The 18,624-nt window shown below is 37.4% G+C and overlaps 2 protein-coding genes across 2 annotated transcripts; both read left to right on the top strand.

Moving 5' to 3' along the window:
• Nucleotides 1-70: 70 nt before the first annotated feature.
• On the top strand, nt 71-9,612 carry LOC114524476 (coiled-coil domain-containing protein 146-like). Its single transcript, XM_028545571.1, has 23 exons — nt 71-304; nt 1,344-1,945; nt 2,258-2,315; nt 2,432-2,527; nt 3,015-3,088; nt 3,225-3,323; nt 3,535-3,718; nt 3,908-4,033; nt 4,404-4,448; nt 4,656-4,744; nt 4,932-5,013; nt 5,102-5,184; nt 5,399-5,519; nt 5,654-5,713; nt 5,995-6,038; nt 6,290-6,354; nt 6,450-6,520; nt 7,033-7,125; nt 7,244-7,372; nt 7,735-7,872; nt 7,954-8,031; nt 8,322-8,492; nt 8,862-9,612. The coding sequence occupies exons 1-23, from the start codon at nt 170-172 to the stop codon at nt 9,063-9,065; spliced, it is 2,847 nt and encodes a 948-aa protein (XP_028401372.1). The 5' UTR covers nt 71-169; the 3' UTR covers nt 9,066-9,612.
• Nucleotides 9,613-10,331: 719 nt separating this feature from the next.
• Nucleotides 10,332-16,464, top strand: LOC114526454. Its single transcript, XM_028548063.1, has 8 exons — nt 10,332-10,484; nt 11,088-11,167; nt 11,680-11,762; nt 12,217-12,370; nt 12,862-12,973; nt 13,402-13,796; nt 14,493-14,765; nt 15,587-16,464. Exons 2-8 carry the CDS (start codon nt 11,108-11,110, stop codon nt 16,199-16,201), a joined length of 1,692 nt encoding a protein of 563 aa, XP_028403864.1. The 5' UTR covers nt 10,332-10,484; nt 11,088-11,107; the 3' UTR covers nt 16,202-16,464.
• Nucleotides 16,465-18,624: the final 2,160 nt, after the last annotated feature.

Below are 18,624 nucleotides of genomic sequence, written 5' to 3'. Positions count from 1 at the left end.
ATGGATAATGAGGAGAAAGTTGTGATAATTAGGGTTGATTTGAGGTTCTCTCGTTGTCATGGCAACATTGGGCATGTGAGCTGTTCTGAAACAGTTTTGTAGAAAATTCTGACAACAACATCATAAATGTGTGTGTTAAAACATCGAAAAGAAACATTTTTAAAAAACAATGAGTGACCCAGATGAGAAGAAGGAAACCTTCAGTGATACTGACTCTGCTATATATGCCATTGCACCAAAATTATCCCAAGAAGAAGGGCAAGTAGATGTATCGTCAAGTCCAGCTTTTCAGTGTTTGGATGATGTGAGTTCAAATAATTTCTCGAATTTCAATGCTTTGTATTTTTGGCTTTTGCCAATAGCTCAATACATTAAATATTGTATCCTTTCTTATATCTATTTATTAAAATTGATAACGAAACGTCGTAACCGAAGTGTTATGTGTCTTATATAACTAATAGTCAGGTGTATGGGAATATAAATATTAGATAAAATTGTTTGATCATTGTGATCATTGACTATCTTTATTTTTGATAGTCTATGTTGTGATCAATTTCTTTAAAATGTGGATGAACGAGGGCTATATTGCTGTAAAGTGTCTCGGTGATTTCAACAATTGGTTTTTTGCTGAAGATTGAAAACTCGGCTCTATTAGAATCTACCTTACTCATCACCATTCAGTCCAAAGTATTTTAGAATATACTTTGGAGTTTGGACTGAAAGGTGATGACTCTCAGTCGATCCAATCCCTTTCTAATGTTTTTGTCTGCACAATCATCTATGAAGATAAAAATAATAGAAATGGACTGGCACTGCATGAAGCCTAATTTGAGTTTGAATTGGCTTCAAAGCTAGATGGTGTTCAGATATATAAACCTAATAGGAAACCTATCAGTTATTGTCTCAGGCTTTATATTAATGACAACTGTGGACAAATACCACATTTGATGCAGAGTTGTTTGAAAATGCTGTCATGCTGCTTATGTTGGCATTGTCCTTGACCATTATATCAAAATACCTCTATATAAATCCCCAAATATCCTATAAAATCATCCTGACATGCTTATAATGAAAATCATTCTTAATATGAAATAGAAAGTATATGCAGTTAGGAAGTCAGAAATAGCATTGTTTTGGATAAAATTCTACATCAATAAATGCCTATATATGATGAAGTTAAGTATTTGTTGATATATTATATTTATGGTGCTGAGTTAGTGTTACCAGGCATGCCAGCTGAAAAACTATATAACTTTAGAACATAAAGTATCAAATGGACTAGATTATCCAAAATATTATTTATTAGACTCATCTTGACTTAATAGTTTGCTTAACCCTTTTAGCTATTTCGTCAAGGGAAATTGGATGGCGAGAAATTAGCGAGGTTGAAGTCTATGTACACAGCCCATCATGACCTGCTCCAGACGACTAGAGAGTCAGAAAGTGCTTTGTTGGGCAAAGCCAAAGATTTACATCAGGAGGTTCAGAAACAAAGAGCTGAACTTGAGAAGGCTGACAACTTTCCTGAAGGTGATGTAACAGAAGTCAGCAGAGTAAGGCAGGATCTTTTGAAGCATTCTAATGAACTTGCACAAGCAGATGAAAGACAATACCAGCTCGATTTCATTTTGGGTGGATTGAAAGAGGAAAAGACCATGTTAGAGAGAGAGTATGCTCGCATGCCCAAGGAGGAGGAAATTGAGAAAGAAGTGAAGGAAATCAAAAAGTTCAATGAAGATATAAAACTGGAAGTGGCGAAAAGGAATCAGGAAGCCAAGACTTTGAAGGAGGAACTGGAAACAAGGGATCGTGAAGTGAAACAACTTCAAAGCGAATATGAGAAAAGTTCTTACGAAGAACAGAATTTTAAATCTCAACTGTTGGAAGTTCACTCTCAACCTGCTCATTTGATGAAACAGGTTGACCTCATGTCAAGACAGCTGAAGTAAGTCGAGTCTTCACTTCACATTAGCAATCTTGTACTCCAAAACATCAGAATGGTGCCTTAGGTCTGTTTTATACATTGCATTTTGGTTGTGTCAAATGCAATTCAAGCATCGTACATTAATGCAAAGGTTAAGGCCTGATTCACACAATTGATCGACTGAAAGAAACATGCCTTTACATCCCAAGTTCTCATGGAATCCATTTGGACACCATCATCATACACTCAGTGAAATCATTTCTGGCTAATATCAGCTCATTTCAGGTGGGCTCAGAAGCAAGTGAATTGATAAAACTATTCTGTGTATTGTAGAGAATTTGACGATAAAAGAAAATCCTTTGAATCAAGCATTGCTGATGTGAATAAGGAGGTAATGAAGACCGAACAATTACAAGAGTTGTCAAATTTATATACTGCATAATTTTGTTACGTTCATTGTATGAATCAATGTGGATGGAATCGGTGAATTATATTTCATGTTTACAGCTGCAGTTATTGGAAAATAGAAGACAAAATTTGGATGATGAAAAAATGGAGTTGTCTATTTCCCTTGACAGACAACGTCATACAAATGAATCAAAGGTAGGTACTATATAATGCATAATATAATGATTATGTATACATGTACAAATTTACACAAACAACAATTTTAATCATTCTCGCCATAATGTAAAAGTGTGAGTCGACATGCAAGTGGAATTGCCGCACTCACAAATCAGAGGTTCAGTCCAAGAACATTCACAGAATTTTTGCAGCTTGCAGTAAATTTTCGAGGTTCACATGAAGTGCGCGTATTGTCCCATTATAGATTTAGAATTAATTATAAACTTGAAAAACGTTTGATATTATTTATTACTTAAATATGGATTACATAAATGCGGATTTTTTTGGGAGAACATCGTAGTCTAGGATACCCCGGGACCGCGGTGGGATTTTTAGTTTTGATAATGCTTTTATTTTACGTAACAATTTTGTCGAATTGTAGTTGAGGTGTTTTTAACCTGTAAATAAACGATTTTGAATTGCAAACATCAATTTCGATTTATGAATCATTTCATTTCTCAATTAGGAACGAGATGTGGACATGTTTTTGAAAGATCTGGAGTTTTCCAAAGAAAAACAGGCTGAACTGATTGGTGATCGGTAAGTCCCTTCTTGGCCTAACTTTCTATTCATTGTCCTCATGTAACGAAGTGAATGCGCAGTTCAAAACTTCAATATATAAAACGAAATCTTTAAGCTAAAGTGTTTATCTTGCGGAAATTTCCTGTACTTTTAGAGCTACGGTTGATATCAACCTCAAACATATTTCGCTGGAGAGGAAGACGGAACATGATATCCATTGCAGGAAATTAAGGGAAAAAGACAGAGATCTCAAGTACGTAAACGGATCATATATGATAAAGAGTGTTAATGAGGACTAAACCTGTTATAATGTTCTATGATCTTACTAAACGTCATTGCATGACTTATTACACTCAATCCGGCATGATCACGTTGACGTTTTATGGTGGGTGGGAAAGTAATCCGTTCAATTGATAATACTGTCAATTTTTAAAAGCAAGCCTGATGTTTTTGCTATTCTCAAGGAATCTTAAGAAAGGTGAACTTCAGTTGAAAGTTGCAACCGATGCTTTAGAACAGGTGAAACTGGTGTTTGCAAAGGTGAAATCACAACTGGACACTGCTCCAAAAGACGATGGAACGTTGTTTCAAAAGCGAAAAGAGTTACAGAAAGAAGTGGATCTAGCCAAGAAAACGTTGGCACAGCAGGTAGGATATGTCTTCCATATACCACTAAACCAGAGTTGCGAGCGCACAGGAGCTACCTGTTGTTGGTTACTGTTAGTTAAATCAATAGGAATATACTCTAAGAAAAGAAAATCGCCCGCGTTGCCGAGGCTTAAAGGAAGATACAAATATCTTTTAAAAATTTTGCCTAATTTGTTTCATTTTGCTTAGAACGGGTATACGTCACATGAACGAGCCAGGGTTGAACAAATGATTTTGGAACAGGAAAATCTTCTTCGCGATCAGTCCAATCTACGTCTGGACGTTGTAGATCTCAAAAGACTCGCAGCGATAAAGGTAGAAAATCTTTTCCTTCTCAGCCAAGACAAAGCCAATCGCGCCACTCTTCTCACTGTCGGGGGGGGGGGGTAAAACAGTATTATCTATTGTTTTTTAAGCGCTCGGCACATGAGAAGGGAAACGTTTGCCCATAAGCGACTCCTCGCAATATACCCAAAAGAGATACCCTATGCATGTGTTCACTAGATCGTTCAATGTCGGGGAAAACAGTGATTTCGAGGGATCACAATTTACGTTCCAATGCGCTGACTAACGTTAACCCTAATCGAAGCTCCTTCCCACCCCCTTTCCCCTTAGCCTCACTGATTATAAGACACTTTCTATTCATCCATCTGCATGTAGTTATATTCTCTGCTGTACACTTTAGGCTGACGAGAGGGAAAGCAAAGCACGAGATTTTGTAAGAGCTGAGGTAAGCATCTCCGTTGTTTTTCTTCGCTGCTTGCTTCCTTCCGTTTCTGCTGTGGTTTTGCTGCTGTTTTGTATTTTGTGTTGTGTTGTATTGTGTTGTGTGTCACTTGTTTTTATTGTTGTTTGTCCTGCTACGTTGGTCGCTGGCGCTGTTCTTTATATTTGGGAGTTGTGACTTTTGATGTTTTATCCTTGTGATGTTTTATAGTTGAGGTACCAAAGAGCCCAAGAAGATGTTAAGACTAAAAATCTCCACATTCAGGACAGCGCCAAGAAGTATTCTGAAATGCAACACAAGTTCGTATAATGTCGTATAATTCTTAATGGAAGCCTGTAAAAACACATCACTGAAGCCTTGCCAAAACGTTATTATTAAACTAAACTTTCATTTTCCGGTTGAAATCACAAGAATTAGCTGAAAATAATGTTTTTGTTGGACGTTTTCATTATCACTCTTTATTTATTCTTGATATATTTTTTAAAGACTTTCAGATTTTGCTAAACTCTACGATGTAATAAAAAATGAAAGAAACAAGTGCGTTAACCTTATCCAGACTAGCACGCAGGTATATACATAAATTTCTTTGTATATTCCCGAATCCGGGCCAGGAATTAACCGATTTGATAACCTTTTTTACTCTATTCTTATTCTAGAGGGCGTCTGAAATGCGTGAGAAAATTAAGATATTGCAAAATGAAATTGAAATATTAAGATCAAAAGTTAATTCTAAAGATAGGTAAGCTAATTAGTAAATTCTAAATTAGTTAAAGATACCGCGGTAAATTGCTTGAACTTTGCCATTTCTGTTACTCTTAATAGACATTCTCTAATTAGTTATTAGAAGGCAATTCGTATGTTTGAAGATGTAACTGAAGAACGTCGTTTATATGTAGCTGAGTGTATCATATTAGCTATATCTAATTATATGTATAATATGTTTTATGCTATAGGTCATTGCAAAAGTCTCACTTGAAAAAGAACAACGCAATAGCAATCAGAGATAGTTTAAGAAATGAAGTCAGCAAACAGGCTCGAATTGGGGAGGAAAACAGGGAGAAACGTGATCAAAAGGTTAAAATTTACGTCTTCAGGTTTTTGCGCTTGAATGTGCATATATTTTTTAGCATTTCACAACATTTCTCCCAAAATCTCAAAATTTGTTATTCTTGATAATATATACTCATTCACTCGATATTATATTTTAGCGAATGGACATTGCAAAATTAAACGATTTAATCAATAAAGCCGAAGAAAACATGGTCCAGGTATATTAAGTTGAATACAAAATTTGCCTTAAGGCGGTTTTCCACTAGGCGGAATTTTTCGATCGAACGAAATTTTTCGCTCAATTTTCTTTTCAATTGTGACTGGTGAAGCGAATCCGCTTCGGTCGACTTCTCACAATTGAAAAGAAAATTGAGCGAAAAATTTCGTTCGATCGAAAAATTCCGCCTAGTGGAAAACCGCCTTTAGTCATAAGACACAAATATTAAGATATTTATCTATGCAGAGAATCATTTTATGTGATCTCTTTTTCCATTTATAGCTACGAAAACGCTACGAACATTCTATTCAACAGAGAAACGATAGGTACAGTACACTTGCACTTTTATATAAATGTGCATGTATAGAGGAAACTCAGCCCAGTCCCATGGTTTTTCGTCTGCGGGAAACACAGCCCGTGAACTCACAGGCCGTGCAGGTCCCCTTTACACTCATTCCCGGTCGACCTGCAGATCTCGCGAATATTAAGGCGGGAGCAAGAAAGTGAAAGGCCATGGGACTAGGCTGGAGGAAACTTACTTTCAAGCCCTGGCTCAATAATTGATAACTTTTGATAGGGGAATTAAGCTCATTGAACGAAATGAGGAAGTTTGTGTTTTCTACGAAAAGCTCAACGTACAAGGTTTGATATGTTGACCTGTTTGTTGTAGTATTTTGTTGTGCCTGTATACTACACATTGTTTCGCAGAAAATTTATTTTCAAGTATGTTTTCTTAGAAACCTTGCTGCGGAATGGTGACATGGAACTTCGAACAAGACAGGAAGAGATTAGGATTCTTGAATTGGAGGTAAAATGCGGATCTGCAAGGACAAGCGTATCGCCGAATGCAAATAAAACAATGTCGTTCGTTATCAGAACACTGGACGTTTTTCTGATCTTCGTTCTACCTCGCAGGAACAATCTTCCTCAATCCAGCGTACGAATAAAAAAAACTCCTTATAACTGTTTTACTTTATCAGGAGTGGAAGGAATATTTTATGTTGTTCCTTCCAAACAATAGATTGTCTTCAGATCGAAGCAAACTTCGTAGTTATGAAATAAGACACTACATCATGAAACTGCACAGTCATTTTCATTCATATTGTAGTATGATGTTTAAAATAGAAACACAATCTTTCGGCGTTGCAGAGATATTTAAGAGTTTTAAGGTTGCAATGAATTGGGACTTATCGTTTAGAGACGAGACCGTTGTTTTCTCTCTGTCACGAGTGAAGATGCCAAATTGAAATGTGGAAACATCACTCTACAGTTAGCTATTGCACACACTGTAAATATTCAATCTGTATTTTTTTCTCGCAGGTGGCGGAACTGAAACGTTTAATTGCTGTGGCAAAAAAGACGCTGCCGAAAAAGAGATTCTTAGACGACGAGCTGGTTACAGCTCAAATTCAGGTATGTCTATTTTCGTGCAGGTAGTTATGTCTTTTAGTTGTCCAGGCAAGGAGAGAGTCCTTCATTGCCATGAATCTGTGGTCACTATACCGTTAATTAATCCGTTTCTATTTTACAGCTGCTTCTTTGTCGAGATCATTTGCTGGATTTAGAAAAACAACTTGAGACTCCATCAGAAGATGGTAGAATAAGAGTGCTGAAGGGTGATGATCCCAAACCAGATGAACTGACTGCAAAAGTTGAAGAGGTAATTAATCACTTACAGAGCTCAATTTGCATAAAAATGTCAGTTCTGTGCAGAAATATTCTACATATTTGTACATTCGTACACAGAACGGACATGCATTAAAACCGTACAAGAGGACTGAATTGCATTTTTCTCTATCAATGGTTTTGTTTTCTAACGTTTTCAACAACTTTTGGAACAGCGTTCTCTCCTCTTTTGTAATTTGTAATTTAATAAAATTTTCAATCATTTTGAATTGCAATACAAGATAAAAAAAGACAAAAAGCTGTTTGAAATTAAAAAAAAACACCTCCTAGGGAAATACGAAACGACACTATCTTCGATTATTTGTCGATGCTTGGTAATGATATGCTTTTGTGTAGTTGGAATTGCGGCTTGCTGAAAAAGAAGAGAAACTGCTGGAGAAAGATTTGATATTTGAGGAAGTAAATAGATTATCAGAAAGGACTAAGAAGAGGGCAGAGACGGGGAAAGAAGATACATTAAGTCTCGCTAAAAAGGTAACGAAACATTTGGTTATATATAATATATAAGAATTTTGGTGCAGGTTGTTTCATTTTTCCCATTATAAATTATAAAAGGTGAACGAGTTTCAAGCGAAGATTAAAGCTACAACAAGAAAAATGATGGCGTTGGTCTCTGAACTGTCTATGAATCAGGTAATCTACTCATCATGAACAAATAATACATGTATATGAAATATGCATCAGGGTAAGGAATTTTTAGTGCATTCATCCTGATTATATAATCTTGTCATTTCTATATAATAGTTTAAAATGTTTATTTTGACTCTAATTTTTGATCAAACTCGTATTAGCTAAATTTTGGTCTTATGACCGCGAAAGAGGTACTTTTCATTCGTTAAAGGTATAGCGTGTGCATTCTTGGTAGCCAATATATGTACATAGAGATTGTTGTTCTTGATATATATATTACCTCTGGATAACAGGCAAATGCGTTGAAATTGCAACAAGAGGTAAAAGAAAAAGAAGCATTGCTTGAACAATGCTACATAAGAATGGAGGCAGGAGAAGCGCCGGACGAGGACGCGGAAAAAACATGGATGAAAATGTTGCGGGATGAACAGAGGAAGAAACAGGAAAAGATTCAACGCGCTGAGGTAACTGGCAGGACGATAAATATTTTACACTATATTTTTAGAAACATCTCCATGTTCTTAAATGATACTAAATTAATTCGAGTGAGGGCATGATGCATTCATTTTGTTTGGATTCATTCCTTGGGAATTTTGTCGTACACGTTTTGTCCTGCAAACCAGGGCCACAGCTAGCCTGCCTAAAGGGTGGGAGTAAGTTAGATTTTTGTTATTATACTAGTAGTACGAACAATCACATTCAAAATCAATTATACATCACCCCCTAAGCTAGGAATGTGTAATCAGCACGTATTGTTTTCAGATACATCATACATACATAGTATTAGGAACTAGTAAAGTTCTAGGAAAGAATCGTGTCTTGTAATACTTTAGGTTGAAGCACTCCAGGAACAGTACAAGATCGCGGGTGACGTGTACACAACAGCAGAGCCTCGTCCTAATGCGTATATTCCCGACGATGACGTGGAACTGCCAATTCCTCGGCCTTATGGCGCTCTCGCGCCGTTCAAACCCACAGAACCAGGCTCGTCTATGAGACATGTTAGAAAACCAGTTATAAAACCTATCGAAATTTAATCTTTGTTATTCGATAAATATTTAAAGCTGTATGTAAATGTAAATTGTGTACAATATTATATAATATACCTAATAGACAAAGCATAGCATATTCCTCGCAGAGTGGGCCGTCGGGCGAGGTTTAAAGCCGCGTTTACACTAGAGGCCTAGATCTGGCCTGGATCAGGTCTTGGACAAGTCTTGGTAATATGTGCCAGGTCCACACTGTCTTTCTTGCTGATGGTATCCGATAGCCAATATAATTGACAAAATACTTGTATGGATTCTGTACAGCTTATACTTTTAAGTTGAAAATTGGTGATAGGACTAGTTCGGCGTTCACATGCATGCATTACAAAAATCATGTTCCAGGTCAGGTCCAGGCCACCTTTTCTGTTGGCCTGGATTTCGTGGCGTATAGACCAGATCTAAGCCTGGTTTAGGCCGGATAAACACACCTAGGCCTAGAACTGGTCCAGACCAGGTCGAAGCATGTAGCTACTACACGGCTTATAAGACCCTAACCCAACAAGGTTGCAGTCCCGTTGCACACATTCTAGTCTAGCCACTCACTTGATTCACTGATCCTTTGGAATTTGATAAGCTAATTTTGAAGTCGGAATATACATGAGCTAACATTTTCTAATGCCGTTGAACTCTTCACAAACCGAATGGCTAGGTATACCTATGATAAACCTATGCCAATCCGGTCCAATCGTTAGTTGGCTACGCGCAAGTTCGTTTTTAATTTGATTTAAACTGGTCCAGATTCACAAACGATGGACTGCGTTCAGCTTTGTCCTGGGTATCCAAGTCCGAACAATCTTGTCTGCTATTATCCCTAGATTGTGCACTTAAAAATTGTTTCATGCAGTGTTCAGTACTGAATATAGAACCAAAAGGCCAGTGGAAATAAGAAAAAGACCCGTAATTCCGATCTGCTGGGGTCCTACGATCGAGAACACTATCAGACCCTGCTACAAGCTGGTGAATTATTAATAAAGCAAAGTGCCAAAGTTCATGTTTTCACGATCAGGCCAACAATGACTCCCTCTCAACGTAAAGCTACAGCTTTTTTCATGCACTTTTTTAAGTTTCCCTTTTATGCATGTTAATTGTGGCGCCTAGCGATCGATTATAGAGTCATTTTCGTCATTGCCGGCTTTCTTTTAATATATATTTCACAATAAAGTACATGCATAAACATTACCAACAATCTATTGTCGGAACGCAGAGTTGATCATCGAACCGAAACAAAATTATAAACAACTCTAATTTTATAAAGAGCAATAATATATAGTCAGTGTCTTGAAGCAAGTAACGTTGTAATAATCCAAATTAAATTGCTTGTTCTATGTAAATACACAAGTCAGGCACCGTTTCTTCGAACTGTCACAAAAAGTGTTGTGACAAAGGGCTGGTTACACAGCCCAAATTGAGGTAATATATTGCCTATTTGTATATTCATGCCTTTTTGTATTTCATCTTTATTCCTGAGTCCTGCATGACTGCATGAATTTACCGACTTTTATTGTATAATATTATCAGTATAAAGTTTGTATTTATGTAATCCATGAGGTCTGGTTGGTTGATTTACCTAGTAAAGTCAAAATATGTCTTGTCGGGCAGCTCTGAATATATGAATAAATACCCCCCAGGGACTGCTCCCCTCCCAATTATCTTACTAGTTTCTGTCCTAGATAGGAACGTCATGTTTGGGCGAAACCTTGCTTGGGCACCAGGGTAACCCGAGTGACTGAGTGAGTTGTTTGAGCGCTCTAAAAACCAGCATATCTGAGAATGAGCCTCATGAGAAACAATCGCAAGTATATATATCAAAATATATAGGCATGTGAATGCATGTGAATTCAAAACGAGTAAAACAAAAACTGGTTGCCCTAGCTTGTAACCTGTATGGTTCAGGGAAAATTAAGGAGCTATACCTTTGGGTAACCATGCATTTAAGCATACAAACGCACCCTTGTCACAGGTTTTGCTGAACTAAATTTAACCACTGGTCCACTGAAAAATCTTCTTTCATAGGTGTGTATGGTTATTGGAAGATGGCATTTGTGAGAAAAACCTACTACATTCAAGTTCTTTCCGCGATTGCGTGCATTTTGGTAAACCATGCACTATATTCGTTACAGATTTACCCTATATTCATTCGATTATGATAATATAAAAAAATCCGAAAAATATATTTTGCACAATGCAGAGATTGACCGGTTTACCTCAGCAATTCTTTCACCCATTGTTATTTAATAACAGTATAGATGATTTTCTGTACCTTAGTTCAGAATGAATAAGGAAAAAGTAAATCGACGTAAAATTGATTTTAAAGTAAATATTGCATGTGTATACAAGCAAGCAAAATTGCATCTGAGATTAAATTATAACGTCAGACGAAACGAAGAATAGGCACGTTGTCCCGCGGTTTGCATCTCGTAAGAAACGAAAGAAAGAAATATAGATATAGCCTAGTACTATAGTCAATTTTATATTGACCGAAACATGCATGTTAGAAATATAATGATAGGTCTTTCAGATCTTTTTTCAATATATGCCTGAATATAAATAAACATGCAGTTTGCAGTGTCTTTGTTGCCAATGTCTTTTTTAATGGTGTTTGCAGTGTCTTTGTTGCCAATGTGGTGGAAGTGTGGTTAAAGGACCGCAGATCAGTCTTAAAGAAAAGGAAGAATGCGACGCCACGAGGTGCGGTAAAATCTGTTAGCAAGGTCAACAAATGTTGTTACGCTCCTGTTTGTCTCGCAATTTGCTTTCGTGAAAGCCATGCAGAAGCTAGGATAGACCAGTGATGCAAATCCAGAATTATAGCTGTCTTTGTGACCATATTAAATGGTTCTGGTTGGCAAACCGTGGTTTGCTTAATAGTTTATATACAGCTATTATAACTATATAAAAAATAAAATCCCATCCTCCCCATTGAATGTATACTTTGGAAACAAGATTGATATATATCAATAATTGCTTAGAAATAGCTATATATTAGAAATAGCTATAATATATATATATATATATATATATATATATATATATATATATATATATATATAAATATATATATATATATAATAATTGATCATAGAAATTGCAGAGACAGAATGCAAAGATCTATCAAACCTATAGACTATTGTTTATCTATTAGTGCTGTGATCACACACCAAGATCTAGAAGACGTACAGTGGTTTGGGAAATGCGTTGTCAAATATTACGGTTTACAGCCATCATCGCCAGACGCAGAATTAAAAAAACCACAGTTCAGTGCTTATTTAAAGAATCAAATCCCTGACAGTTTTGAGGTGAGTAAGATGACATAACACACAACCATTCGCCAATAGCCCGGCGCTTAGAGACGCCAGAACTCATGCAGTACTTAGTATAGGGAAAGCTGCCACTCTTGCGTTTTTAACAGCCAGGCATGAATCTGCATGCTTTAAGAAAGTACAACCGTCTGGTAAAAAAATTCCAGAGTTATAAGTAACAAAGAAAAAGCAGGATGAGAAGAAACTCGACTGCTTTGAGAACATTCTCTAGGTTCAGTGGGGTGCATCTTACAGGAGTGCTCTTTCACGAAAACTGCCCCCTCGCATCGTTCCGGCGCCCATTGCACGACAGTGGATACACGAATTTCTTAAGGAAGAGGGTGTATATATGCATCATAGACTATGCATTTATTTATGTTGAAACAATTGTTCAGCAAACGAACGCCACAGGCACCATATATTTAGTGAATAATGCATGTGTGTACAATTATTATATTTAGTTTCATTGAGGTTTCTGCCGATTTCAGAAAACTGGGATGCGTATCCAGCGTTTCTTCAAACGCAATAATGATTGGGCTAAAACTAAAGCCAATCCACTGTATAACAAAGTTGGCGACAGCAGCAATTTACTGATTATTAGTAAGTAGACGCCAACGTTATTGTAATAAAGTACTTTAAGGCACGTCTACACGAATGGAGACGACTGATTATCAACCACCAAAATTCGTTGTTGACATCTAGCAATGCTGCATTAGCCAGGCCGGTTCGACAAATCGTGCCAGTTTTTTTTAATTACATTACCGATTCTCTCGTCCAGAACACACTACACTATTAGTAATTGGTCCCTTTTTCAGTGGAAATAGTATGGGCAACTGACTGATCTGAGCAATAACTGAACCGAACATAAACAACGATTGTCTAAACCGAAAGTATGAATTAGAGATATGATATGTCCGACTGTAAAGCTTGTCAATGCACAAACGACAACGTAGTGTGATAAGACAACGCTTCCTCAACAAGTGAGACGAGAGATGGCTAATCTGGCACCTTCTATTTTCTGTATATAGCGGATGCCAGATATTTCTATGTTACCTATCTGCTCTTTGTTTTGAGTGGAAACACCCTCAAAGCTTGCTCTAAAGACGCGAACGACAAGATTATAGTTCCGAAAAATGTTTGTTTTCTTCCACCTTATGGCACAACATCTGCCACATCAGACTACGATGTCGGTTTGATCGGGAGAACCTCTGGAACATTAACTGTTAAATTCAATAACTACTTTCAAAAAGTATTCCAGAAACCATCAGAACAAGTGTTTGATACAAATATCTATGGATTTTCATTGGAGTATGCTATACCACAGGTGTTCACCGGGTTGTCGTTGTTTTATACGCGAGTTCTGCCGCAGCTTGATTTTGAACCTCAATTTCAAATGTTGGAGTTAGCTGGCGCTTACATGAAGGTAAACCATATATGCTTTAATTGAAGGAATAATGAGGCGGGAAGATAATCTTGGGAAAAAGGGCAAATTTTGCTAGTATTGTGAGAGTAAGTGCGACTGTGCGAGTTCCGACCTTGTCCTTCCTGGATTGACAAACATCCCAGTTTTTTTATTGCTGCCCTTGACTTACCCTATACAGCAACACTTGATACTTGATAGTTGACCCTACACACTTGATTTAGAATCAAGGAAGGTTTAGTCTGGCATTCAATACCCAAGTAAACTGATCCAAGTAAATTTTAATATCCAGTATTTCACTGTCCATGTTTACACAACAACCCCTGTCACGTCAACAACCAAAATTTTCAAAATTGGAATAAAGAAAAGTGTGTATGTTGGAACCGTCTTCGAATCTACATATTTTGTATTGACTGTCAACATGATTTTGGTATTCTCATCAAAGCCAAGAAAGTCAATATCGTGCAAGTCTAAAACGTGGGCACAGCTTACTGCATACGCTGTATAAAATCTCTGTAAATCAGCTACTGTCAGCTTCGAGATGATTTGCCTAATATGGTGCACTTTGCACCATATTAGCTTCGAGCTAATATTGAATAACAGAATAAGGACCGACCTGGTAGACTTTTTTTGACTTTTCACTTTTATTATGGTCATTTCTTTCACTAAATTCTGCTGCATGCACCCTTCGTATACTAGATGTATCGTTATAATCAAGTGTACTTCGCGAGTTTGGAGAAGTATGCTGAGGAACAATTGGGTGGTCTAGGTGTTATAAAGGATGTCAGGAATCGCAATTTATACTTCAAGAAATGGATTCAAAGATTTATAAAAATGGACAAGAAGAAATCGCTTAAAGGTGGCGAGGATTTACGCACTGCACACAACGAGGAGTACAACGCTATCATTAAGGATGTGGAAAAATTGTTTGACTCCCAATATACTGGCGACGTGACGAAGTATGTTCTTGAGGTAAGTGCGTGGTAGTGAGTGGTTTTTGACTAATAGCTCATGTATAGAAATGAGAGCAACTGTAATGATATTAATGACAATACGGCCAATACCGGATGATAACATAATTATTATAATACCGGAAAATAAGAGACTAATCCGATGGTAGAGATGGTTCGGAGGATGATCACGAGGATGCTAATGACAATTCTTTACGTTTCGACATTGCCATCTTAGATATCGGCGTGAATTAGAATTACAGTGAAAATACCATGCATGATGCATGAAATAGAAACTTAAAGAATCTAAAACCGAGACAACTGGAGTAATTAAAAAAGGGGATTGTATGGGATGGGTAAAACAAGAAAAGTCCAGTGCGAAAAAAAGGTGGGGAACTACGGTAAGCTACCCCCGAGGGGGGTGTTGGCCCCCCTCCACCTTGATGTCATAAATAATGATGTTACACGATGCAATTTTTCAGGGAACTTGCAATACAATTCTACTTTTTAGAGATGTCTATTTGGCAGCTATACGACTTGTGTTTATATGCACTCCATGCATGGACGTTTTTACACTTGCATTTTGAAGACTCTTCTTCACTAATTTACATACCTTAAAAGCAGAATTGCTTTGCAACTTGCAAGAAAAATTGCACCGTTTAACAAGGCCTTAACTGTTATTTGTCCGGCTTTGCGTCAATTGATTTTACTTACTGATTATACGCTAAACTGAAACTTTCTTTAAGTACAAAACCCAAGACTATTTTCAGTTATAACGCCATCATAAAATTGTAGAAAAGGTAACCAGGTTTTGACAGCATGATTTCAATTTGTTATGCCTAGATGAGCAAGGCTCTAATGTATGCAGCCGAAGCCTACCACACACGAGGGGCGATACGTCATGTAGTCGGGGTACTGCAGCTAAAGCTCAGTAAAAGCATACTAACTGTGATGGACTACTGGGTGTCCATGATTGAGAACTGGGCGGATGCTAATAAAGCATTAAATCACTGTGTTGGCTCGGCAGAGACCTGCCTTTTAACCATGTGTAAATATCTCTTTCGCACATTTGACGCCATGAAAGGAATTCACTTTACACTAGTGAACCCGGTGGGTGTTCGTAATGCACTACTTGAACCTATCAAGAAGTTCCTGCCAAAGTATCCAGTATTTGGAGGTGATAGCGACCTCGAGGTTTTAACACGAGGTTGGGTGGCTAAATACAAAGGCAAGGTGCCTGAGCTACCATATGATGCCGCAAAGCTGTTTCTCACGAAGGTTGGTTGTACTGAAGAGGAACGACCACCTGCCACAAGTCTCTCGAAAGCGTGTTTAGGCAGAATGCAAAAGCTGGTGGAAGCCTACGATCACCTATTAGTAGCTACAACTAGAAAAACAAGCACAGAGAAAGTCATACTTTTAACAACGAGCGGGCAAGTAAAGACTATGCCTGTGTAATCAGTATAATTGATTGATATTTGGACCAAATAATACTACTCATGCAGTTTTGTTCAGTCGTTGCATCACTTACATCACTTATCAGTTGCTAGAACTGATGAGCGTCAATGCATTCAACTTCCTTGACCTTATTATGAAACAAAACATAACACGCGAGCTCCTTTAAGGAGATCAATGAACTGCCCAATATACATGTTATATATGGTACTAAAAATTTTAATTTGAAGTGTTTGCATGTTGTTATGATAATTTTCGTGAGTGCGTACTAATTAACAATTAGACAACGAGTCCGAGTTGTCTATGAGCGAATAGTCAACGAGGCGAAGCCGAGTTGACTATTTGCTCATAGACAACGAGGCCGAGTTGTCTAATTGTTTTAGTATAAACTATAACATTAATTTACAACTAGGAAACACAATATAAAATTCTTGTTGGCTTGCAAACCATTCTGAAATTTATTTCGTATATTAAAGGAAGAAAATATTTTAATTGTTGTTCGCGTAAAATGTTTTAAAATTCAGTTTAAATATAAAAATTCAATTGAGTATACGTTATTTTTATGTATTTTCTTACCCTTAAAAATTGCAATTCCGTATTTTGTTGCTTTTTTTGTTTTTTCTGGTACGGAATTGTCCAACAAATCGTCCAAAAAATCTTCAGATACTTCGGCGAAACGCGAATTTTCCGCCATTGTTTTGAATTTTGCTACTAGTAGGCTATCACTAATAGCCTACCAGTAGCGTAGCCAATCAGAACGCAGGAAAAGTGATAGCCTATTAGTCAGTTTATACTAACAGCATATATTCAGCACTTGCAACAGACGTCATGCATAGTACGTATTGTGGCCTTTTTCGCCATTTGGGTGGCAAATTAGAATCCACTTATTTAATGCAACTGAAATTGTGGCCCTGTGATTTACAGTTATGGCAGCTATTTTTAGACGGTCATAAAGTTCGCAGGGTTGGTAGGGATGTGTTGAAAACCGCTCTTGCATGCGATCCAAGATGGCAGACGCCATGGCAGCGTCTCCGTGGTGTAACTTCGCATTAAATGTGGCTAAGTAACTGTTTAGAATATTTTTTTTATGCGGTACGTAATTATAACCATGGCCATATGTTGGGCGGTCGCTTTATAACAATAAGCCACAAATTAAACTTGCTGGCCCTTTCATTATCGGCGATTCGAGTGGCTTCGAAGACTTGATTTAATGAGCGGAACCTCGTGAAACTCGGCGCACGAACAAAACACGAAGACGTCACCATTTTACAACTCAAAGATCAGAATACCCATGCAGAGCTTTTCTGGAAGATAAGCTATACGGCATATACCCCCCAGTGGCCACCCTCACGTGGCTCTCCACGAACTACTTTTTGAGTACCAAAATAAGGATGTTCAGATGAAAGTAGGGATGTTCTCTTCAAATTAAACTTGCTACGTTTAGATGGAATAGGAACACAGGAAACAAAGTCAAGGGCAAAGAATACAAAAAATAAAGCCCCCACAAACAAACTAAGAAAGTGTCTGACCCTGAGACCCTCGGCTTTCAAGTGCATGACTTCTGTTTGATTCCGCATGCGAGAAATTTAAATTAAAACAGCATGATGCTAATGGTATAGCGTGGACAGGACGTAAGGAAATATATATCGCCGGAATATATGCACAGCTTGTTACTTGTACACCAAAAGTGTCGAGTATTGAGATTTGAGAATGCGATAGGCTTGGCACTTTCGAGCACACTCGTCAGTTGTTAGGCAATTATACAATTTTTTCTATTGATGAATACATTTAAGTGAATATGCGATAAAGAAATTATATCAGTAAAGAGTATTTTTATCGACTTTTTAGTCTATTTCGTATCCAGGGACTTTTTGCAAGAGAAGAGACCTTGCAAGGGTACACAAGGTCGTAATATCAGCTTTCTTGTCAATTTGGAGCGAATTATGATGATGATGAGGAAGGATCGACGTGCGTGTATGCACGATCTTTCAGCTCAATTTTATATAAATCGGCAAATATCTTAAGGCCAAAGTGGAAAGCAGCTTTACTTACAACTTTTTCTGCAGGATTCCGCTGGGAGAAAACATCGGACAAATCTACCGGAGAATAACTCTTAAACATAAGCCCATCCGTTAAGCTTTTTTCACTACATAAATCATTGGAAACCTGCATGATGCAAATTGCCTAATGATGGCGCATGTTAATTGCTTGTGCTAAGGTCATAGGGACTTTTTTAACTTCTGGTTGTATGTCAGACATGTCTCCTCCTAGATCAAAATTAGCTCAGTATATTGCTTCATGTGTGCTACATCTGCGTTCACTTTCGTTCGTAAAGGCCATCGAGGGTAAGATCTATAGTATTTGTATGCTCATGCCAGTAGGTTTGTTGATCATACTGCAATATGATCGCATCGCGGTGAATGAGC

Source organism: Dendronephthya gigantea, unplaced genomic scaffold, assembly GCF_004324835.1.
Source record: "Dendronephthya gigantea isolate DGI-Jeju-01 unplaced genomic scaffold, DenGig_1.0 000001F, whole genome shotgun sequence".
Classification (NCBI taxonomy): domain Eukaryota; kingdom Metazoa; phylum Cnidaria; class Anthozoa; order Malacalcyonacea; family Nephtheidae; genus Dendronephthya; species Dendronephthya gigantea.
This window is presented reverse-complemented; position numbering and strand designations above follow the sequence as displayed.

Coding starts and splice junctions, on each gene's coding strand:
- LOC114524476 (XM_028545571.1), top strand. CDS start 170: ATGAGTGACCCAGATGAGAAGAAGGAAACCTTCAGTGATACTGACTCT. Junction 3,089..3,224: donor GCTGAACTGATTGGTGATCG/GTAAGTCCCTTC, acceptor CTGTACTTTTAG/AGCTACGGTTGATATCAACC. Junction 5,185..5,398: donor AAAGTTAATTCTAAAGATAG/GTAAGCTAATTA, acceptor TTTATGCTATAG/GTCATTGCAAAAGTCTCACT.
- LOC114526454 (XM_028548063.1), top strand. CDS start 11,108: ATGGCATTTGTGAGAAAAACCTACTACATTCAAGTTCTTTCCGCGATT. Junction 11,763..12,216: donor GAAGAATGCGACGCCACGAG/GTGCGGTAAAAT, acceptor TTTATCTATTAG/TGCTGTGATCACACACCAAG. Junction 12,371..12,861: donor AAATCCCTGACAGTTTTGAG/GTGAGTAAGATG, acceptor TGCCGATTTCAG/AAAACTGGGATGCGTATCCA.